Here is a 25,308-nt window from a genome sequence, read left to right on the forward strand (position 1 = left end):
CCCTAATAAAGTGATAATTTAAATTTACCTCCGTCATGCAGTTTTGCATCATATAAATATGTGAGCACATATATATAATATAAATATACAAGAAGCAAAATTTGAATTTAAATCTCTCTAAATCTGTATTAGAAGCAAAACCATAAAATCCCACTAACGAATTCCTTTGCTCAATGTACATTTAAATAAACAAGGATGTTATTTTAAAAACAGGATTTGACCTCCCATTAACAGAGTGGGACTACGGGTGGTCAGTATCTGGTCTCTGACGCAGTCTACGTCTTTGTCCTTTCTTTGATTTTTTTTTTTCCCCCGTTTTGTTATTTCGTTTAGGATTACATGTTGTTCAAAGGACAAATCATCGTTCAGAGTCCCATGTGCGATTCTCCGCCTCCCGCTTCAAGGGGCGGAGTCAGGACTGCTTCGTACAAAGTGGCCGCGGGTGAGAAGGTGGAGCACCAGCGTTTGGTTTCAGAAAAGGAAAACTTCAAAACTTTAAAATAAGGTATTTTTATTGTAAATAATATGCAAATAACTGTTTTTGTGCATGTATTCTATACTTGCAAAGATTTAAAATAAATGACATTTTTTCACGTTTTGTTACAGTTTTTCTTCTTGCTATTAATATATTCTACGCTTGTCTAAAATGATTTGATTTATACCTTGATTGCTGGTTCGACAATTTTTTTTTTTATGGATAAGCAAAAAAGAGACCATGAAATGCATACATAGTATCGTTTTTGCATCATATAAGATTTTAATTACGAATCCTCCTGGTCTGAGTTTTTATACTGCGATGATCTGGCGACCCAAATGCTGCAGTCACGCAAGACCCTAAAATATAATTTAGTAAATGGTTGGATGAACGAATTGTGTTTGTAAACATTAAAACAAAAAATGGTCCAATAGGTCAGTCTCGAGCAGCGGTTGCTTTTCTTTGTTCTCACTCTCGGATTTAAATATGAAGTCTACATTAAAAAGGTTCTCACTTTTTGCTTATTTTTTCCAGGTTTGTAAAACAAAATTAATATTAAACAGTTGCTGTGTTTTTCCTGTATGAAACAACAGGTCGATTAAAAAGATCCCACGCTAATATGAATCGCTTACTATTTCAGTGTAGATGGCACACATACTGAAGAGCGCGACACGGTTTATTGCGACATAAAATAGAGGCGCGTGCGCTCATAACTTTGCACTTGCATTGCATGTCTTTTACTTTGGAAGAAAAACAGAATTTCTTTTTATCAGTATGGTTATTTTTCTTACGTTCCTACCATTTGAAGTCTTAACACCCGCTGGAAAATAAAATATATGCAAATTCCAAAAAAAAAGAAGCATATTAGGACAAGGCAGGGACAATCCCCGGACAGGCTGCCACTGCAGAGCAAACACACACACATATGCACAAGGGCAAATTTAGCATTGCCAGTCCACCCGACCTGCATCTCTTTGGTCTGTGGGAGAAAGATGGAGTGCCCTAAGGATAAGGAAACCCACATTGTGACAAAGATGATGCAAAATCCATGCATGTAGGACAAGGGATGCAAACCCCGGCCTCTCTGTTGCAACGCGACGGCGCTCCCACAACACCACCACACCATCTGCCTTATGTACAAGTTTGGCTATCTTATGTACGTGTCAAAACGGGTTTTGTGCTTTATTTTAAATTCATTAAGTTTAGATATAAGTATAATCTAATTAACTGCCCTGTTTGTGTGTGAATGCAGATGAATATGTAGGAACAACTTTTACTTGTGGTAGCTCTATACTGTGAGACTGATGGATTAAGTGTGTTAATGTATATTTCTATCTGTTCAGTGTGTTTTTGGGTTTGCCAGTAAGGCTGTTACCTTATTTGATAATTACTAATTATATATCAAGCTGTGCTGTGCTGTGCTTAAGAATATGGAGATTTTTTTGCCACAGAATGTTCAGAAGGTAATGCAAACTTGGAATCAGAAAGCGTGGAAGCCTGTGTTCGTGCCCTTTGCTCTCTTGGCTTTGATAAAAAATGGCTTGGGTAAAAAAACAAAGTTACATGAATATGGGGATGATATTTGAACTCCAATCCATTCCTCCAGCTTCTTCACACAGTTCTGTGCCCATATGCCACCTTTATTATGAATAATGCTTATAGCTTCTATAAAAAGCATGGGGACAATTAAATGAATCTGGGAAAAAGTCAAATGAGATGTTCATTTGAAAGTTCTACTTGCAGGTTATTTATTTGTGCCTTTCTCCCCTCATTTTTGCAGTACACTTTTTAAGCCTATATGTATATGTGTATATATTTTTTCTACTGTTATTATATTAAAGTAAGAATTATCTATGGTAGTGAAACAATCCAAGTAAACGTTAACTGAGTTTCTGAGGTTAAACTGCTAGTCACTTGAGCTATGAGGGATGCCCATAACCAATTTACAAAATGAAGACAGAAATTTCACATGAATCTTTCTTGTACCTTTTTGCTAATGTCATGAATCAGCCAATTTAGATTTATTTAATGACCATTTGGCGGCCATTTCCCTTTGGCAGGAGTTTTTTTTTTTTTTTTTTCTTTTTAAAGCATGGCTCTTGTGCTTTAGCTGTGAAACCTAAATTGGTCCAATAAAAGGCATATTAGAAACTTTATTGCTTCCAGTTAGTACTTAAGTCTTCCTGGCATTTGTTCTATTAGAAGGACATCCATCTGCCAAGAATAAGATTAAAGACTGCTTTAAACACATATTACAGATCAAGAATAAGCAGATACTCCCTGCCTTTCAAAAACCTCATTTGTTTTTGCTGTGCCACATTTTCATTGTTAAAAATCAAGATTTTGTTTTCTTTTTCCCCATTTGTGTTCTTTTTAGGTGTGGAAGATCAAAGGAGATGGGTCCCAGGACCCTTTTCCCTCCTTTGCTCCTATGTATGTTCTTAATAGTATCGGGCACAGAGGGCTTCTCTCGGATCTGCAAGTCGGCCCCTCACTGGGAGATAGAAGGGCACAATCCTATGAAGGAGAATCTGGGAAAAGTGGTGGTGGTGGCTCTTCTCAAGGCCAGCTGACAGTTCTGCTTAATGCAGGCCTCCAGGTAAATTATTGTTTATTTAAGTATTAGCTGTACTAAATATTAAATCTGTAATTTTCACAAAGTCCTTTATGTATGTGATTTGGCAGACTTGAAGGCCTGCGTGAGAAGCTGTTCAAGAGTAATATCTCGCAAGTTGTCTTTTTAATTGTAAATGAGAAAAGCTCCCAATCCAGGGCTATGTACTGGGAGCTGAAAAGGAAAACCCCAGAAGGTATTCCCGTGTATCAGCAGAGCATATTACAACAAGATGTGTGGGAAACTTTGGAAGGTGACAAAGATGACTTTTTAATCTATGACAGGTATGTAGAAATCGTGTATCCTTTTGAAACCCCCATCACCCCTTAGCAGATTTCAGTGCCCTCTTATTTCCATTTAACTTATTTCCTTTTGCCCCCTTTAACTATGTCCATATTGTTTATTAACCTGAGGAAAATTAAGAACTGTAAAGTAACTATTGGCTGACGTGGTGACCTAATGTTCAGTGCTGCAGGGACCCAGTCTTGATTCTGTTTGTGTGGAATTACTGCAACTACTCTCTGGGTTTTTCTTGGCCTAAAGACTAGGGTGTTTTACCGTGTCAGCCATTATGGATGTAGTGGGAAGTTAAGCAAAATGACCCCTTTTATTGCTTGAAGAAGGGGCCTAAGCTGCCTTGAAAGCTTGCCTATTGTAATCTTTTTAGTTGGCCTATAAAAGGTGTCATTTTGCTTGACTTCTCATTGCATCCATAATAGCTATGTGACGATGCGGGTCTCACTCCATGTCTCCCACTTCCCTTTAGGGTGCTTCTTGAACCTGACACTGTCTGTAATGTAACCGGATGAGCTGGACAATGAGGACACCAAACGAAAGCAAGGGGAAGGTGGAAAGTGCAAACAGTACTTTTATTATAAAAACAGACAAAACCAACAACAAAGTGTTCAAATAAAGTGCAGTGCTCCAAAACGCCATTAAATAAATAATCTATTAAAACCAGGGTGAGACAGTGGAGGTTAAAATCCAATAAATAATTCCATTAAAAGCGAGGTTAAAACAATAGCTGAAAGCAGTTCTTTAAAAGCAAGACCCAGTGCCGCCTTCTGCTGGCGGCTCTCCTGCTTTTCCCATCCGGGCCATGCACCTCTTCTTCCTCTGCTGGTCTGGTAGCTTCCCGATCCCTGGCTTTGTTCAGCTCTCACCAGACTGAGACGGGTTCCCCAGCGAACAGAGCGCTCACACTGGGGCTTCCTCCTCCCAAACCTCCGACTCCCATGGCCTTATATGGTGAGCCAACCACCTTCTGGTCACTCCTGCTCCTCACAAACACTCAGCAGGAGTGACCACTACTTGCTGCCCCCCAAGTGTCGGCCTAACATTCCTGAGGGGCTCTTCCTCTCGGCTGCCTGCTATTATCAGCGAGCCTGCCCTCGCTCACTCGCTCTCTCTCTCACACTGGCTTTCAGCTTGTAGCTTTCTCTTCTTCTTTCTCCACTAACCTCAATTCACTTTCTCAATCTTTTTCTCTCCACTCCACACTCGTGCTCCTACTATACACTCACCTAAAGGATTATTAGGAACACCATACTAATACGGTGTTTGACCCCCTTCGCCTTCAGAACTGCCTTAATTCTACGTGGCATTGATTCAACAAGGTGCTGAAAGCATTCTTTAGAAATGTTGGCCCATATTGATAGGATAGCATCTTGCAGTTGATGGAGATTTGTGGGATGCACAAAACCAATTTGAAATGATTCAAGCTTTGTGACATGGTGCATTATCCTGCTGGAAGTAGCCATCAGAGAATGGGTACATGGTGGTCATGAAGGGATGGACATGGTCAGAAACAATGCTCAGGTAGCCCGTGGCATTTAAACGATGCCCAATTGGCACTAAGGGGCCTAAAGTGTGCCAAGAAAACATCCCCACACCATTACCACCACCACCACCACCAGCCTGCACAGTGGTAACAAGGCATGATGGATCCATGTTCTCATTCTGTTTACGCCAAATTCTGAGTCTACCATTTGAATGACTCAACAGAAATCGAGACTCATCAGACCAGGCAACATTTTCCAGTCTTCAACTGTCCAATTTTGGTGAGCTCGTGCAAATTTGTAGCCTCTTTTTCCTATTTGGAGTGGAGATGAGGGTACCCGTTGGGGTCTTCTGCTGTTGCAGCCCATCCGCCTCAAGGTTGTCGTGTTCCGGCTTCACATCGCCCGAGAACCGCTCTGGCCACTAATGGGGATGTGGCACAGGTGTGGTGATTAGCAGCTCCCGGCATCAATTACGGATGCGGACGTTTCTTCACCTGTGCACTTAAGTGAGGAAACTCCCGCACCACATCGCGTCCGAGAACCGCTCTGGCCACACTACCACGGCCCCCTGTTTAAGCCGTGACTGTGGCGACTATTTATTTAAAACTGGCCTGTTATTCTCAGCTGCGGACCCGCTATGCCGCAAGCTACCTCGGTACAACACCCTACTACTACTTAAGTATCCTATGCAAAGTTCCTAGAATAAAAAGAATTGGTATTTCTCGGCGGAATGGAGCCCCGGAATCATTTTGATTAACGAGAGGCGATGCTCAATATAAATGATCGTCCTTGTTGAGAGGGCTCGTTGAGGCTCGAAGCCTGCCTCTAGGGCTATATCCCAGTCCGCTTTCGGAGCCAATTCGGAGCCGCATTCCGGCACACCAGGAGTGCCCAGAAGGTTTGTGGCTATCGAGAGCATTGCAGGAAGACGTCGAAACTTTGAAGCTGACGTGAGCTTTACTATGACGGAGAAATCTGGCCTATCCGAGCCCTTCACCTTAGCGCATTTCCAGCCTCTGTGATTCCATGGTCTGACTGCCTAGGAAGCACTGTTAGGTTGCCAGAGGACAATTAAGACTGTGGCTAACTTTGGTTCGTGGTGCCTAATGTATAATTGAGAACAGTTGTTGGTGAAATTGCACCTGCTGCGGGCTTCCTTGCCAAAGATAGGGGGATGCTCCCATGGATGTAGTGGGACCATTAAACAAATTCTTTATGCGTTGACAAGGGCAGCAAGGTGGTACAGTTGGAACCCCAGTGTCGGCAAACTTCCGAGGTCTCCTCTCGTGCTTGGAGTGCGGGCTTTGTGTGGCACCGAGGCTGGAAGACAGCGAATTCGCTACGCTGGGGCTGGCTGAGACTGAACACCTGAGGTATCCGGAGCTTGAAGCGCTCCTCAGCCATTGAGGAAGTCGAAACGGACTGAGCAATGAAGGACTGAGGCGGCCAGGAAGGCATAAACTGGGCCTGGACTTGGGGTTTCGTGAGTCACGATAACTTGTACAATTGTAAATAAACATGTTGGGGGAAAATGTTTGACTGCATGCGGAGCATGCGTCACGTGATAGCCCCAGGATCTCGCCGTTGCAAGGCGACCTCATTCAAACAAATTTCTTGAACCCCTCGGCACATGTAACCTGACACAATAAGACTGAGCAAGAACATTGCAACTGCTGGAGCTAGTCCAGGACCGCGGCCCAGCTGGATGGCTTTCCTGGTGGTAGAATGGACTCGATTCTTGGCCGAAAGACGGATTTAGACAAGACTCTAGACAAGAACAGGCCACTCAGCCTAACAAAGCTCGCCAGTCCTATCCACATAATTCTTCTAAAAAAAACAGCAAGTCGAGTTTTGAAAGTCCCTAACGTCTTACTGTCTACCAGCCGACCGGCTTTAGAGGAGTTCCTTCTGCCGCCATGAGCACTGCCGAACACAGCGGAGTGGAGACCGCCCAAGCGGCGATCCTGAGGGAACCGAGGCCGGCAAACAGCGGGGTGTGAGTCTCCTCGCCCCGTAGCTGGGGTTTGCTAACTGGCTTGACCTTAGTCCTCAGCTCCAATAACAACCTTCCAACGTCCCTCAGACGGTCTAACAGCAATGGGAGCTTGCACATGAGGGCTGTAGGATCGGCTATTAGGCCCTGAGTTCTCCCTGCCCTCAAGTCGACGCCTGTCACCGTACCTGCCGGAGAACGGGCTGGTTTTGAGGTTCCGTGCTTTAGACCCAGACTGTCAGCAGTTATAAAAACTGGCTAGGTGAATGCGGTTCCTCGATAGGAAGCCTCGGCGCTGGAAGCCCTATCTACGAGAGCGCTGTAGACAAGGAGATCCATTTTGAAGGCAGCAGGGGCAGCTTGCTTAGAGCAATGCCTAGAAAACAGGCCGCTACTTGGTAGCTTATTCCAAGTGCCTATTGTTCTCTGGGTAAAGAAAAACGTCCTAATGTTTGTGTGAAATTTACCCTTAACGAGTTTCCAACTGTGTCCCCATTTTTAGTACTGTTGCCTCGCAGCTCCAGGCTTTAATTTCTGGCTTAATCACGACCTGTGTTGAGTAAAGAATCTCCCTATGTTCAAAACAGTTCCCTTCATTGATCTGGTCACCACTCACATCACATAGATGTGGCAGCTTTTTAGGTTGAATGACAACTCTTTGGCCCTTTGGAGGGAACTGAGTTAGCCAAAAAATAAGGAAAAAAAAGTCTGTTGTCCCATCCAAGAGAGATTCCTGCCATACACGCCAGTGTTGCTGGGGTGGTGTCAAGATTCACCTGACCTAAAAAGAAATTACCCACAAATAACGTCACTGGAGCTTGGAAAAACTTTGCACCAGAGAAATGTACAAACAAAAGCAAGAATATGCAAAACCTTTTGACAGGAGAAGATGTCATCAAACTGAATCCTTTTGTGCCTTTGTATGTAAAGAATTATTGTTTAACTCAGGATTGTGAAGTTGATGAAACAAGCTTTAACTCCAGTAGCTTAGTAAGTACAACTCTAAGAAAATTGCTAAGGTAGCACAATTTGACAGACATTAAATCTAGCTTTGTATCAACCAGCTTATTGTCATTGAACAAATGAACACCAAACTGGATTTTCAAGTTGTGCTGTTCAAACTGTCATAAAAAAAGCAAACTGAAGAAGCTGTGCAGGTTGAAGACAGAAAAACCTAGTGGATGACCCAGAGAGCTGTCTGTATCTGATATACACTACCTAAAGTTCAAAACAAAAGGAAATACAGCGAAACACTTGTTTAACGCCGGGGCGCATGCATTGATAAATGAAAGAAGCGTAAAAGAAAGCGGCCTTGTGAAGAGTGGAAGAGACAGAAGACATGTTAGTGTACAAAAGACCATAAAGCACTGAGTGACTGCCAGTTTTGGAAAGTCTGATGGAAAAACAAGTCCACGATGAAATGTTGTGATTTACAAAGATGTCACTTTATCTGAAGATTTGGCAAAGGTACGTTGATGCTTGTCTGCAGATATCAGTGAAGCACGATGGTGGCTCCACTCTAGTCTGGGAGATGATTTCAGCCGATGGTGAAGGGCATCTGGTCAATCAATAGAAGTAATGACTGATGTTTTAATTTCTCATCACTGCCTACTTTCAGGGAAACCACTTACTGGCATAGATTTCATTTTGTTTAATATGCTAACAATCACTAACAGACTGCAGACACAAGACTGTGGACAGTAAGACTTTAGGGACTTTCAAAATGAGACATGATGGTTTTTTTTTTTTTTTAGAGGAATTAAGTGGATAGGACTGGTGAGGCTTTGTTGGGCTGAATGGCCTGTTCTTGTCTAGATTGTTCTAAAGATCTACATGGAACTGAAGTCTGCAGCTATAATCCTACCTGTATTAGAATGACCACCTCAGAGCCCCAGAGACAACATACTGTAAATGAAGCAGGGAGGGATCACCCGGACAGGAAGAAGATCAAAAAGCAGCTGAAGTTGAAATAAAAGTTATGGCAAATCCTACAAGAAGCTTGGAAGAGTTTTCTAAAGAACTTCTTGGGGGGGAAAAGCGTACAGCTGTGCACCAAACTGAGTTTTGCATTTGACATTTCAAGCGGACCACACAAAATACTGACTTTTCATTGTATCAATGTTTGTGATTATTGTAGTGCTATCATGAGTAAATAAGCACTCGGTGCTCAACTAACTTGCTTTAAAATTAATTTTCTTCTGAAGCCTTGAAATATACCACTTTCTATATAAGTCCAACAAGAATTTGTTCATGGTGAGAAAACTGCATGGACATGACTGAGAAACTTGGCTAAATTAGTGTAATTTGCAGTGGTTGTTAGTACTTTACATCTGGAATTATACATGCCACGTGCAACAAAAGAATTACTACGTCCTGCAGTTCCAGACCAGTTCATTATCCGTATGAAGTTTACACATGCTTTCCATATTCATGTGAGGTTTCCGTGGATTTTTCACACTGCCCAAAGATTTTGAGTATTGGCTGGAAATATTTAAAAGACACGATTTTTGTACAGGTTTTGATCTTGCCTTGTGCGGTATTCCTCTGGTTTACACCCTGGATTCCAACAACTCTGAAGTGAAGCTGGTGATTTTTGGAAAATGGATACTTTCTTATCCACAACAATAATAAAAGCGTGTCTTGATTATGAATCATACCTACATTCAGAGCCATCTTCAATTTTGACCTGGTTGTATGTATGCAGTATCCATCATTGCCATTTCAATTCTAGATCTTTTATGCACCCTGATAATTTCTGTAGATACTTTGGATCAGGCAACAATAACTTAATCATGTCATGTCATTTTCTAACCCGCTTAATCCAGACCAGGGTTGCGTCAGGGCTGGAGATTATTCCAGCTAGCACAGGTCACAAGGCAGGAACAAACCTGGACAGGGCGCACATAATTTAGTCCTGTTTCATAATGTAACTTCCTAGTCGACACAATAAAGCAGATTTTTTTATCATTTAGCAAGTACACAAAATTAGCACGCCAGCTCTACTTGTCTGCTACAAAAGAGAAGTATAATTTCATCGTGAAGGTCCTAGAAAGATTTGTTTGCTTCTTTGATACTCTGACACTCTGCCCTGGTGTTTTATTTATTGTTGTTATTCTTTCATGTGTCTTATCTGTATCCATCCATCCATTTTCCAACCCGTTGAATCCTAACTACAGGGTCACGGGGGTCTGCTGGAGCCAATCCCAGCCAACACAGGGCGCAAGGCAGGAACCAATCCCGGGCAGGGCGCCAACCCACCGCAGGACACACACACACCCCCTCACCAAGCACACAGTAGGGACAATTTAGAATCGCCAGTCCACCTAACCGGCATGTCTTTGGACTGTGGGAGGAAACCGGAGCGCCCGGAGGAAACCCACACAGACACGGGAGAACATGCAAACTCCACGCAGGAAGGACCCGGGAAGCGAACCCGAGTCTCCTAACTGCGAGGCAGCAGTGCTACCACTGCGCCACCGTGTCGCCCTCTTATCTGTATAATGTCATTAATGCACTCAGAAGCTGACATTTTCTGGCCTTCTGTTATCTTGTTTTTTTAACCCTCACAAGCATTTTAATATCAATCCATATATCTGGGAATTCATTGTATCATCAAGTATCTAATTCTTTAAGTGGATTCCAAGTTACAACTTTTGATTCGCAAGCCTCCCTAAATTAATTCAGGATGTTGTATCCAGAACCTATCCAGTAGCTATAAATGTCTACTGCTGCACACACTCACATAGGGTGAGTTAACCAAACAGGCACATCTTTGGGATGTGGGGGGAAACCCCATGAAGGTATGGGGAGAACATGTAAACTTCATAGAAAGCCAACCCTAGATGCTGAATCTGTAAGAGTAGCACTAACCACTGGGCTGCCATGCCATCAGCAATGGAGTATAATAACACAAATCTAAAATGGAACTACTGAAGATATTATGAGGGCAGTGGCCTTACAGCAGAAAAGACTGGTTTTTAATCACTGTCTGTGAAAGTTTTCTGGTTTTTGCTCTTTTACTCAGTTCCAGAGTATCCATGTGATTGTTAGATACTGTGGCAGGCGGCAAGGAGGCAGTCAAGAGCAGGGAAAATGATGGAGTACCATCCCAGTAATCCCATTTATTTGAAACAAAATTCCAACAAAAGCAAGTAATTACAAAATAATAAGAAAAAAGTTGCTGAAACCATGTCAGCCTGCTGTGATTTCTCTAATGTCGCTTGCTCTATCAGTCTCGCCATGTGCAGTTCCTGATCAGGGAGAAGACCACACTGTTCTGGCTCGTCACTTTCAGTTGTGGGTGTCTTCTCCGAGTTGTGAGAAAGAAGAGGATACTGTTAGCAACAGTGCCCCATCTCGCCCCAAAGTGGCATTGGTGACCTTCTCAAGCTTGTCAGGGGATGCATGTGTGTCAATAGACACAACAAGATGATCCAATCATCCATTTTCAGACCCCGGTTATTCAAATTTAGCATTTTCAGAGAGCCTACATACCATACTAAACAACTTTCACTAAGATGTAATTATTAAAATGTGTAAATTTATAAAGACTACCCCTCTGAAACCCCTCTTAAACGGTGATACAATAGGAAACAAATAACAGTTGTTTTTTTTACCTCCTCCTTGCTCTATCCACTGCTGGATTGATCTGCACTTTGCATGGTGCTTTGAACATTTAAAAGCCTGTACAGCACCTGTCCTTTTCGTGAGACATCCTCAAACACTATGTGATCTCTTTTCGCTGTTCCGTTATTTCATCAAATAATATTTTCCGTTTGTTTGTGCTAATGCAATCTTTACTCCCTTTTTTTTGAGACTTTCAAATTTTCCTACTTCCATTATCTCTAACCTGCTCTGCATGTGTATCACAGGGTTTGCTTCCAAAGGTTGTAAGTGTGACGTGACTTGACCGTCTCGCGGAACGTGAAAGTTTCTCTCTGTCTCTCTCTTCCAAAGATCACGTCTCATCACAAGATTATTTTTTTTATTATAATAGAGAGACTTATCTCTCCAGTAATTACTACATCTCAGCTGAAGCTTGTCGATACATTGTTGTTAGCATGGGTGTGCTTTTTTTTGTGTAATTGTCCGATCTGCATTTGTGTGCTTCAGCTCAGCCTCGGTGAATGGACTGCAAAGTCAAGTAAGATATATAATTTAATGTGCTTCGGAAACCACATCTGGTATACTGGGTGATGTTTTTCCTATTGGAATTAAAGAAATTGCAGGCATTAACTCATTCTAATAAGTAGAAATTAAGGAAGAGATGGATGGGGATCTTTTTCATCAGGAGCAGACTAAGATGTAGAGGAATCCTGCGGGACATGTAGCATCTGATTTAAGGATGCGGGATCAATGGCCGGTTAAAGGGAGTATGGAGGTAAAGCAAGAGCTCACTCTACATAGAATGGTAACTAGACTGTCACAGAGCAAGAAAAACCTACACCCTTTGGCAAAATGGCAGCTTAGACTCGTGCATCACCCTGAACATGTGCTTTTAAAGGCCAGGAAAGAGAATAATGCTGATGCTAGGTGAGGTTACTTCAAGCATATTGAGGAAAGGCATTGGAGGCAGATTTTAGAACCGTGATAAAGACCGTCTAAACTACCAAGATGTGTTTGTGTCGAATGACCTATTCTTCAAAAATATTTTTTATTGGTATACCACAGAATTATAGCTATTTAAGACAAAAGGGTTAAAATCTGATTTATTGTTCTTTTTCCTCTTGCCAGATGTGGAAAATTGACTTTTCATGTTGTGCTACCATATAGCTATCTACATTATCCTTATATTGAAGCTGCTATTCGAGTCACATATTTAAGAGATGTGTGTGGAAACTGCAGTGTAAGTATCCTTTGTGTAATTGGGGGGGTTCTGGGGAGGGCCATAAAACAAATGGAGCAGGCTTCACCCTTGTGAAGGTTCACTTTCTCACAATCACCTTGAGGTTGGAGGATTGTAGATCTAATCAGGTAATTTTATAAAAGTACAGCTTGCGTACTGTTTTTGAGGTTGTTTTTCCTTTAAACTATCAAATCTAAATACAGTATTGAGGAGCTGTCAACCAGCTGATGGCAGTATTGTGTTGAACAAAGAACCTCAAATGCTATGTCAACGCAGATTCTGCAGATGTTCTGCAGGTTGTTCCTTTAAATGGGACAAAAGACCATCCACATATTTAGTATTGGAGAAGAAGAGGAGAGGCTAGGAGCACACGCTGATACAGTGCATTGCTGCACCCACCACACGACAAACAATACAATTTATTTTTTTGTATAGCCCAAAATCACACAAGAAGTGCTGCAATGGGCTTTAACAGGCCCTGCCTCTTGACAGCCCCCCAGCCTTGACTCTCTAAGAAGACCAGGAAAAACACCCCCAAAAAAAACCCCTTGTATAGAAAAAAATGGAAGAAACCTTGGGAAAGGCAGTTCAAAGAGAGACCCCTTTCCAGGTAGGTTGGGTGTGCAGTGGGTGTCAAAAGAAGAGGGTCCATACAATACAGTACAATACACAAAACAGAACAAATCCTCAGTACAATATAAAAATTCAAAATTTTAGAAGTACGGAGCAGAATTTAACAGTAGATGATATCACATAATGTGATTTGGATTTGTTTAGAGTCCTGGAGACCTCATCCATCAAGCTGCCTCCCCCATTTGGCCATTCCACAGCTGATATAGCGCTAATTCAATGAAAAGACCCCTCTTTCCCATGATTCCTGTGATCCTCCATCAGGGATGACTTTACCATAGGCAGGCAAACAACTTGGCAGGTGGGCCGTGGCACCAATTGCCACATTTGAGTACCAAGAACAGAAACAGAATAGGTATGGGTTAGTATTCAATTATAACTATCATGTTACTTATGTTTTAGTGCTAATGACTGACAACAGAGATGCAGTCTGTACAGTTAATCAGCAGCTCTAGTCAGGATATGCTAAACTGAAGTAGTGAGTCTACAGCCGGATCCAAACCAACTTAGGATCCAGATTAGGACCCGAGTGCAGCCATGCAATGGGTGATACCTCAACACCGCACTAGTTCAGATGGAGTATTGGCAGCTAAGCAATTTTTATTTGAGGTAGTGTCTTTCTATATGGAGCACCACCTCATGCGCTTTATAGATGCAGAGGTATTCTACAACCCCGGCAGAAAAAAAAAGTGATTTTTGTTAATCACACAGTTTGTTCAATATATTTGAACAAATGACCTTGTGAGTTAGTCAGGTGCCTCATGTGGATTTGCCAAATCTTCAGCTCCCCTCAAATGATAAAGCTGTCCATTTCAAGTTAATTAGAGACAATAAACGGGCCCATCTTGAATGTGTTTATATAGACTCATTTATACCATGATTAAACATGCAACATGTCACCACACACAGGTGCCATGGTTACTTACGGGGAAAATACAACCTCAGATTCATTCTGTGCAGTGGATTGTTATCCTATGTCATGTATCCATGAATCCCTACCATTAGTGAGGATTGTGTTTGTCCTTGTGAATAAACCAATACAATGAAACTAGAGCTTTGATGATAAAGTTCGGGGTGTCTGTAGTAGGGGAGTCTTAAAAGAATAACTTTGAAGTCCAAGTTATTTTTCCACGAACGTGTATATATATATATATATATATATATATACACACACACAGTACAGGCCAAGAGTTTGGACACACCTCCTCATTCAATGTGTTTTCTTTATTTTCATGACCATTTACATTGGTAGATTCTCACTGAAGGCATCAAAACTATGAATGAGCACATGTGGAGTTATGTACTTAACAAAAAAAGGTGAAATAACTGAAAACATGTTTTATATTCTAGTTTCTTCAAAATAGCCACCCTTTGCTCTGATTACTGCTTTGCACACTCTTGGCATTCTCTCGATGAGCTTCAACAGGCAGTCACCTGAAATGGTTTCACTTCACAGGTTTGCCTTATCAGGGTTATTTAGTGGAATTTCATCAATGGGGTTGGGACCAGTAGTTGTGTTGTGCAAATCAGGTTAGTTGGACAATCATTTATTTTCAACAGGACAATGACCCCAAACCCTCCAGGCTGTGTAAGGGCTATTTGACCAAGAAGGAGAGTGATGGAGTGTTGTAAATGGTCATGAAAATAAAGAAAACACATTGAATGAGGAGGTGTGTCCAAACTTTACTGTATGTGTGTATGTATATATATATATATATATATATATATATATATATATATTTATACAGTGGTGTGAAAAACTATTTGCCCCCTTCCTGATTTCTTATTCTTTTGTATGTTTGTCACACAAAATGTTTCTGATCATCAAACACATTTAACCATTAGTCAAATATAACACAAGTAAACACAAAATGCAGTTTTTAAATGATGGTTTTATTATTTAGGAGAAAAAAATCCAAACCTACATGGCCCTGTGTGAAAAAGTTGCCCCTGAACCTAATAACTGGTTGGGCCACCCTTAGCAGCAATAACTGCAATCAAGCGTTATAACTTGCAATGAGTCTTTTAGCGCTCTGGAGGAATTTTGGCCCACTCATCTTTGCATTGTTTCAGCTTTATTTGAGGGTTTTCTAGCATGAACCGCCTTTTTAAGGTCATGCCATAGCATCTCAATTGATTCAGGTCAGGACTTTGACTAGGCCTCTTCATTTTGTTTTTCTTCAGCCATTCAGAGGTGGATTTGCTGGTGTGTTTTGGGTCATTGTCCTGTTGCAGCACCCAAGATCGCTTCAGCTTGAGTTGACGAACAGATGGCCGGACATTCTCCTTCAGGAAATTCATGGTTCCATCTATCACAGCAAGCCTTCCAGGTCCTGAAGCAGCAAAACAACCCCAGACCATCACACTACCACCACCATATTTTACTGTTGGTATGATGTTCTTTTTCTGAAATGCTGTGTTCCTTTTACGCCAGATGTATGGTTTGCCTTCCAAAAGTTCAACTTTTGTCTCATCAGTCCACAAGGTATTTTCCCAAAAGTCTTGGCAATCATTGAGATGTTTCTTAGCAAAATTGAGATAATGTTGTTTTTGCTTAACAGTGGTTTGTGTCTTGAAATCTGCCATGCAGGCCGTGTCTCTTTCTTATGGTGGAGTCCACTGACCTTAATTGAGGCAAGTGAGGCCTGCAGTTCTTTAGACGCTGTCCTGGGGTCTTTGTGACCTCTCGGATGAGTCGTGCGCCTTGTAATTTTGGTGGCCGCCACTCCTGGGAAGGTTCACCACTGTTCCATGTTTTTGCCATTTGTGGATAATGGCTCTCACTGTGGTTCGCTGGAGTCCCAAAGCTTTAGAAATGGCTTTATAACCTTTACCAGACTGATAGATCTGTTCTCATTTGTTCCTGAATTTCTTTGGTCTTGGCATGATGTCTAGCTTTTGAGGTGCTTTTGGTCTATCTCTGTGTCAGGCAGCTCCTATTTAAGTGATTTCTTGATTGAAACAGGTGTGGCAGTAATCAGGCCTGGGGTGGCTATTGAACTATGTGATACAAAGTTAGGTTATTTTTAACAAGGGGCAATACTTTTTCACACAGGGCCATGTAGGTTTGGATTTTTTCCCCATCAAAAAACTGCATTTTGTGTTTACTTGTGTTATATTTGACTAATGGTTAAATGTGTTTGATGATCAAACATTTTGTGTGACAAACAGAAATCAGGAAGGGGCAAATAGTTTTTCACACCACTGTGGCAGGCATTGTTATCAAAAGTTGAGCACTTTCTATATATTTAAAAAAAAAAAGATACATTGCCCACAAGAACGCTTTACAATAGAGGGTGTGAGGCATGTGTGAAAAGCTTAAAAACTTAGCAAATACATCCATTGTTTGAGCCAAGACAGTTGTCAAGTATTGATCTGTGCTTTCCATGTTTTCCAATGCATGTTCATGACAACAAAAGGGACCCAGAAATAATCATTTTATCGCATACTCCTGGTATTATTTTTCTCGAGGTGAAGATACATTTTCTATTCGCTTCTGTGAGTTTTCAGAGTAATACAGAAGTAAATCAAAACATTAACAGTGTGGCAAGAAGGTTTACTGTGGTTTGGTCTATTCAGAGGAAACTACCCAGGACTAAGTGCTGAGATATCGCACATGGCTTGTCTTCTTTTAAAATTGGCTGGATCTTATGATATTCTTGTTTTTTTTTTTTGTTGTTATCCAAAAATGACATGTAAAAACTATTTTACAATATGTGTGTAATCGCAAGACAAGGGTCAGCACTTGACAACAGTCTTGGTTGAAAAATGAGCATATTTGGTACATTTTTCAGCTTTTCCTCCCTGCTACATAGACTGTAGACATACAAGTGCTTAACTTTAAAACACAATTTTTTGTGGCAAATGCGTATACAGTATACCATGTTTGTGAAGAAATAACTTTGACTTGAAAAATACCACACATCTTTAAGAGGAGGGAGTTTTAAATTTTCAAACTTAATTCTAGCCAATTAAATAATAGATTTACTTTTATTACCATTTAATGCTCTTATTTTGCCATGTCACACGTTTTTTAGATTTTCTTTTTGTGAGAACACCATCAAATGGCTTGTGAACCCAAGAGAATTCCCCTTTTTTTTCCCACTCCCCTGTTCCCTTACTATTGAAATGTGACCAAATTGGCAGGGCATTTTTGTTATTTTGACTTAATTTCTATTTGATAGCTAGTTAAAAAGCTTCTTAAAATGAAGCTGTTTGAGATTACTTCTTAAAATGAAGCTGTGAAGCCTACTCCAATGGCAACAATAATTGGCTTCTGCTCTCCCCCACTTAGGATCTGAGTCACCATTCATCTAAAGATGGAGGGGGTAGGTTTAGGGGGCTGTTCCGATCCCCCGATTAAATGTGTGCATGTTATAATTTGAGTGTGGACAGCATGAATCATTACAGATGTTGTGGGATGCTTCTTTAACATTTTGCATCTTAACATTTTGCCCCCATTGTGTATATGACAGACTGGATTGAGCTCCCATGTAAAGCTGTTATTCTTCTGTTTCAGTTGGACTCGAACTCGACCGCTGAAGATAAGAGAAATATTACTGCAGGAGATTCTGTAATGATTTTTAACTTGAATACCACTAGTAATGTAGAGACAGCATCGCCAGACGAAGGAAACAATGCAACACTGCATGAGGTGCCCAAGCATACTGCAAATGTCAGTCATCACGACGAACGTGACAGCCAACTTCATCATGCCGTAACTCAAACTGATATCCAGAACTCTAACGGTCATGAAGCCACGAATCTTGACTCTCAACGAACTCATCTAAATGTGAAAGATACTTAAGGTGCTGCGTGAGAATACATCTTTTGATTGGAGTGCTTTTTAAAAATATATATTTTAGTGCATCATTTAAACCCTTAAGGTTATCTTTTCATAAGTAACTTTTACCCTTTGTTTACTTCAAGATGTGTCTCATTTTATTAACTGAAGAAAAACATTTCATTTTTTTTTTTAAATATGTCCTAATGTGCATATTTTAATCCTTACTTTAGCCACAGTTTTCCATACTAGTTGTTAAAGATTAGTGGATGATACAAAGACAGAACCAATTAGTGAAGTAGTATTAGAAAAACAACAAATTACACGTATACTGTTTATATACAAACATCCCAATGTGCGTTAGGGTTAATTGGAGACTCTAAATTGTCCTCATATCATTGAATGTGAGGGTTTGTGCAAGTTTGCCCTGTGATGGACATGTCCTCCATCCTGTAAGGCATCACTCTGCAAGGATAGGCTCCACCCCATTTGTAACCCTGAACTGGATAAAACTGGTATGAATTATGAATGAATGAAAAACGGCAGAGTAGTTGAACAATTAGATAGTATTACCTCTTCAGTGTGACACCGTCGGTCACACTGCTGCCTGGGGTTAAATGCCAGGCTGGTCACTTTTAGCTTGATATTTGAATGTTCTCCTTGTGTCCACATGGCCGGTCTCTGGGGACTGCAGCTTCCTCCCACATCCAAAAGTAGGATTATGTGGATGTGCCATGAAATGAACTGATGTCTAGTGTAGATTTATGGATGACCTCTGACATTTCAACACTTTTAGGGTAATATGCAAGCTTAGAAGATAAATGAATGATCTATATTTTAGTTCTGCCCTGCTTCAACTAAGTCATCCTCTTATTCTGTGGGTAATGGCCAGATACATAAGTGGAACAACTAACTTGCTGTACCCCCTAAACTGGATTAGGCAAATTCATAAAATTTAAATACTACTCCATTTTTTTTTTGGTTTTTGGTATTCCTTAAGTTCTGCAGCACCTAAACCCTGTAATCTGTTAGTTCAGGGTGGCCAGTTCTCCAAATTAGTCCCCGAGACGTATTTTCTGATCATTGTAGATGGAGAAAGCCTTGCAGCTCCCAAGTCTGATTGTTAAATTTCACACCCTGTTAAGCTGTTACTTGATAGAATTAAGTCTGAGTTTCCATCCATGTATTAATAAGGAAGAAAAGAATGCGTACATTTAGGACAAAACTACCTCAGTGAAAAGTCAGGCTTGCCGAGTTTATCACCACCATCAGAAAAGTAAAACACTTGGAAGATTTGGTTAAACATTTTGAATCGCGTGCAATTTGTGTTATTGCTTATTGCAGGCTGATGTGACTGAACTTGGGTTTCATCTTGATTGCGGAACGAAATTTTCTGATAAATGTTACACTGAGTGCTGCTAAAGTGACCTTAAAACGGAGTGTTAGTGAGGTGTTTTTAAACTCCTGTGGTGTTAGTTACTGTAGGGCATCAGTGTACAGAGGTGCTCTCTTTGTGTCACTTATCCTAAGTCAGAAATTGTATTTTTTCCCATAATTTAATTTAATTCAATACTAATTCAGTGCTAAAAACGTAGGCCTTAAATGAATGTGTTTAATTTGCCCAAATTAATGTGCCATTACTGAATTGTGATTTGACGCAGTTGTCTTATCTGTAATATGCTGCCTTTTTGTGTTGTTTATTCTGATTAATCTTTATTCAGTAGGCGCCTTTACGCAGTATATCAGTATCCCTGCCTTACATGTGAGCGGTTTGGTCTGGTGATCTCAGTGTCTCTCTGAACTTGCACCTCTCCGGTTTTTCCAGTCCAGTATCTGACACCTCTCTGCTTCCCTGCACTAAATGAATCCTGCAGTCAAACCTGTGCCACACAGTGGCTGGAGGCTGATGGCTGTGCAGGTGGGAGCCGTGGGTTTGTGGATAAACTGAACTGAACAGCTGTGGAGAGATGCAAGCGGCAAGGAGCCGTCGGATGCCAGCCAAAATGACAAATGGCTGCGTTCTGAGCCCACAAAAAAAGGAGAGAGGTTGTTTTAGTGGGCTGAAATTGGTGGCGCATTGAGTTTGTTCACACTTAAGTTAGAAAGCAGCTAACCTGCTTCACTTTGAACTGGCAGAGTGGAATGAAGTTGCACGTGTGCTTTTCAAATACTTTAAAGCTTGTATTATCTGGGCCATCTGATTAGTTGGTAGTGTGCTGAAATCGTCCCAGGTCAACGTCACACACAGATGGTACCGTAGAGAAAGCCGAGCGCAGCTGCTGTTTGTGACACCTCACACGCTTAATATGGAAGCTAGTCTTTTAAAGGCTGGGATGTAAATGTGTCAAAGGATGCTGTTGTATACTTCTGCTACAATAAAATAGTCTTTTTGGAGCATGGATTTGATTTTCTTTAATGAGTGCTTTGGAATATAGAGTTCACTTAATATTTCCTTTACAACACTGGTCACAAAAGACATTTCTGTAACTCATTCACAAAGCAGAACATTAAAAAAGCAAGCTTTGACAATTTGCATTGCCATTCTGCATCTACTGTATGTACCGTATATACGCACAATATTATATATTCTAAAACTGTTTTCCATGAGTATTGGGATGTTGTCTCTTATAAGAATAATGAATCTGTGTCCATTCGAGAACAGAGAGGTAGTGTACTTCATGGGGCCCTCTGTGAGACTCATCCATGAAGACCCCATGTCATGTTTATGCCAGCCGTCAAGAAATTCCAGTGCGTACAGCTGTGTCTTTATTCCTACACTGCGGAGGAGGAGAAACCGGCATGGAAATGCCAGTGAATGACTTCTTCATTGTTACGTAATAGATCAAAATAATCTTAATGTTATTTCTTTTTTTTAATTCATTTGTTTCTGCTAAACTCTATTGTGCATTTTCCCAACACTTACAAAGAAATACAGGTGCCTCCAAGTGTTTTTGATATGTATCAATATTTCATACACAAATACATGTGACAAATGTATCTGCTTAACCAATTCATAATTTTGGGAGGTTGGAACCAAGCTGGTCATCGCCCTGCACAAGGTAGGACTCAACCCTGGACAAGATTCCAGTGCTATGCAATATGTTGCCGAGAGATGTACATTTGTGTTACCTCAATAAATTTAACAATAGAAACATGAATCGAAAATGCAATATGACCTCGGCACAATTTTGCATTGTGGTTTGTATTGCTGCCTCACAACTCCAAATGCATGGCTGTGTGTTCTTGCTGTGACTGAAAGGGCTTTTCCCCACACATCTCAAAGATGTGCATTTTAGATTAATTGGCAGCTTTAGATTGAGCAGATAAAGGTGAGTGAGCGGGAGTGTACCCTGTGATGGAGTGTTGCCATGTTAAGTGTTGATTCATGTCCTGGGCCCAAGGCTGACAGGATAGGCAATGATGCCTCTTAACTCAAAAGTTTAGATAAGGGGGTTAGGAAGTAAATATAGGTTACCACAACATCACAAGCAACAAGAGTAATTGACTAAACAGACTTTATTTACTACAGCCCCTCAATATAGTGAACTCCATCTTGCCATGATTAGCTAATACTATTATGAACATAATAGCTGTGCCACCCATCTAAGACATGTTGAAATCTAAGTAATCGATGCAGAACTTTGCAGGGCACCATGCAATGCATAATCTCTGTTATATATCATTTGATACAGGATTCGTAAAAGCAGTGTAAATGTTTGTGATGCACCAACTGTTGGAATGACAAATGCAATGCACTTTATTACTAGAAGTGTTGGTGATGCACCTTCTTTTGGAATGACGGAGACACAGCAATGGGGACAGACACACAAGTTTTTATTAGGGTGGATATACCCTTTGTAGTCGGATCATGGTAAGGTTAAGTGACTTGCTCAGGGTCACATCGTGTGTCCATGGGGAAGTTGAACAGATAACTCTCTGATGTATGCAACTCATTAAATGTACTGCCACAATTTGTCAGGAAGTCTTTTGCTAATCCTCTTTACTTTCAGTCTCTGGTACCCTTGTGCAAAGTGCTTTTGGACCACCTGCCTCGTGTAGTGCTTAGAAGCCCCTGGTGGTTCTCTTCTTCTCACACTTTAACGGGGTGAATATTCAGTTCTAGCAGCAATAGGCATCATGCAGTGAGCAGACCTAGAGCAATACATCGAATAGTTACTTTATTTACTTGTACTGCATAAATAAATACTGTCCTTTTTATTTATTTTTTAACTAGGAGGCCTGGCTGCCAGACATTTCATTATTTGCCTTGTTTGTGCATCAGATGTGCCTACCATTTTTTTTTTTTTAATTCGTAGAAAGTCAATATAATGTAATGTATGCCAATATGTATTGAAGTCCCACACTCTTTATTTTCCCTCTCATTTCTGTCCAGATATTTTATTCAAGTAGTTACTTAATGTCATCTAGCTTGTTATTTGTACCTTTATTTGTAATCGGCAAGAGTTTAAATGATTAAATCAGTTGAGATTAGAAATTGAATTAGTGATAAAAATAAAACTATAGATCTACAAGATTAGAATTAATAAACACTGCTTTACATAAAGGAACTACACTCACCTAAAGGATTATTAGGAACACCTGTTCAATTTCTCATTAATGCAATTATCTAATCAACCAATCACATGGCAGTTGCTTCAATGCATTTAGGGGTGTGGTCCTGGTCAAGACAATCTCCTGAACTCCAAACTGAATGTCAGAATGGGAAAGAAAGGTGATTTAAGCAATTTTGAGCGTGGCATGGTTGTTGGTGCCAGACGGGCCCATCTGAGTATTTCACAATCTGCTCAGTTACTGGGATTTTCACGCATAACCATTTCTAGGGTTTACAAAGAATGGTGTGAAAAGGGAAAAACATCCAGTATGCGGCAGTCCTGTGGGCGAAAATGCCTTGTTGATGCTAGAGGTCAGAGGAGAATGGGCCGACTGATTCAAGCTGATAGAAGAGCAACTTTGACTGAAATAACCACTCGTTACAACCGAGGTATGCAGCAAAGCATTTGTGAAGCCACAACACGTACAACCTTGAGGCGGATGGGCTACAACAGCAGAAGACCCCACCAGGTACCACTCATCTCCACTACAAATAGGAAAAAGAGGCTACAATTTGCACGAGCTCACCAAAATTGGACAGTTGAAGACTGGAAAAATGTTGCCTGGTCTGATGAGTCTCGATTTCTGTTGAGACATTCAAATGGTAGAGTCAGAATCTGGCGTAAACAGAATGAGAACATGGATCCATCATGCCTTGTTACCACTGTGCAGGCTGGTGGTGGTGGTGGTGGTGTAATGGTGTGGGGGATGTTTTCTTGGCACACTTTAGGCCCCTTAGTGCCAATTGGGCATCATTTAAATGCCATGGGCTACCTGAGCATTGTTTCTGACCATGTCCATCCCTTCATGACCACCATATACCCATCCTCTGATGGCTACTTCCAGCAGGATAATGCACCATGTCACAAAGCTTGAATCATTTCAAATTGGTTTCTTGAACATGACAATGAGTTCACTGTACTAAAATGGCCCCCACAGTCACCAAATGTCAACCCAATAGAGCATCTTTGGGATGTGGTGGAACGGGAGCTTCGTGCCCTGGATGTGCATCCCACAAATCTCCATCAACTGCAAGATGCTATCCTATCAATATGGGCCAACATTTCTAAAGAATGCTTTCAGCACCTTGTTGAATCAATGCCACGTAGAATTAAGACAGTTCTGAAGGCGAAAGGGGGTCAAACACCATATTAGTATGATGTTCCTAATAATCCTTTAGGTGAGTGTATACAGTATATTTTAAGATTTCTGAGTAATGGTAAGATGCAACAATATGGTAGTTGCATTTAAAACTCCATAAATGAGGCCATTATTTTAACCTCATCTCATATAGCAAGGAGGTATACAGATTTCTTTTTATAACCTTGAAAGAGCACAAGCCAAGCAGCTTTGATGAGTTTTGGTCCCTTATTTATTCATTTTCCAAACCTGCTTTATCCTGAGCAGTGTCAAGGAAGCTGAAGCCTACCCCAGCAGGCATAGGGTACAAGGCAGGAACAATCCCTGCACAAGGCTCTAAGGATTTTTAAAAATGGGTTTCAACTTACTAACTGTTGTGTTTTGACTCTCTGATATTGCAAATGATTCAATTTTTTTTACCTAACTGGAGTTAAATATTAAATCTCAACCCTATATACAGAATCACCCCCCTTATTAGCAAAAATGTCAGAATGTTTCATATTTAAAATATTGCTTAAATACTGTATATCAAAATGTATGTTTAAAATTATTGTGTTCCACAGTGTAGAAGTGAACTATTCACTTGCTAATTTTTCAACAAATTATTAAATTTTGCAACACAAGAAAAATGTGTTGAAGTTAAACACTTCCAAAGTTCTTCAATACTGATAAATCTTCCATTTTTATTAATCACGAAGAAATGTTAAAATACTTATTTGAAAAGCAAAAGCCTTGCAGCTCTGACACAGATTAATTTTTTTTTTACCAGCCAAGACAGCCAAATAAAAAGCATCCAGTGGAATCTGTGAAAACTACAGGTGAATGTGAGAAGCAGTTTCAACTGAAACTTCTGTCTTTTTCTTTACCATTGTAATAAATTTACATTTCACAAGTGAAAATGTCCTTCAAAACGACCTGATAGTCGCATGTGTAGGAGTCAACATTGTCCCTCTGTTTGCAAGTCATTTTCAAGACACTCAAGCTCAAAGGAGACGCTGGCCAGTAGGAGTGCCCCTGCAACCCTGAACTGGATTTGTTTTTTCTGTAGGCAGTTGCTGTTGGTACCTTGCCACGTAATAAGTGCAAACAGGGAGACTGGTAGGATAACATAGACTCCAGAAAATCATCTGAGCGTTTCTTCTGGGTGAGAAAAGCAATCAAGTAAAACCAATTTGGTTTGTGTAGCCAAACCCATTTCGACTGTATTCGTAAACTGTGTCTACTTCCAATCTTGTTAAGACCTGTCCTATATAAAAAAATAATGTTATTAGTAGGAACTTGGAGAATTTACACAGTAGTGTCTTGCATCTTTCAGGCAGAGTCATAATGATGTACATTTTTCTTTTCATATTTGGAAAGAAGACAATATGCCAATAAACCCGATAATCTGCAGTAAAGATTTTAGAACCTGATTGATCGGCTTCTGTGTCGAGGGG

At 40.7% G+C, this 25,308-nt stretch overlaps 1 protein-coding gene across 1 annotated transcript; it reads left to right on the forward strand.

Annotated features, from left to right (window-relative positions):
- The first annotated feature begins 394 nt into the window (after nucleotides 1-394).
- selenop2 (selenoprotein P2) lies at nucleotides 395-20,520 on the forward strand. Its single transcript, XM_039734598.1, has 5 exons — nucleotides 395-505; nucleotides 2,853-3,074; nucleotides 3,161-3,373; nucleotides 12,597-12,708; nucleotides 17,858-20,520. Exons 2-5 carry the CDS (start codon nucleotides 2,872-2,874, stop codon nucleotides 18,143-18,145), a joined length of 816 nt encoding a protein of 271 aa, XP_039590532.1. The 5' UTR covers nucleotides 395-505; nucleotides 2,853-2,871; the 3' UTR covers nucleotides 18,146-20,520.
- The last annotated feature ends 4,788 nt before the right edge of the window (nucleotides 20,521-25,308 follow it).

Source organism: Polypterus senegalus, chromosome 14 (assembly GCF_016835505.1).
Source record: "Polypterus senegalus isolate Bchr_013 chromosome 14, ASM1683550v1, whole genome shotgun sequence".
NCBI classification, from domain to species: domain Eukaryota; kingdom Metazoa; phylum Chordata; class Cladistia; order Polypteriformes; family Polypteridae; genus Polypterus; species Polypterus senegalus.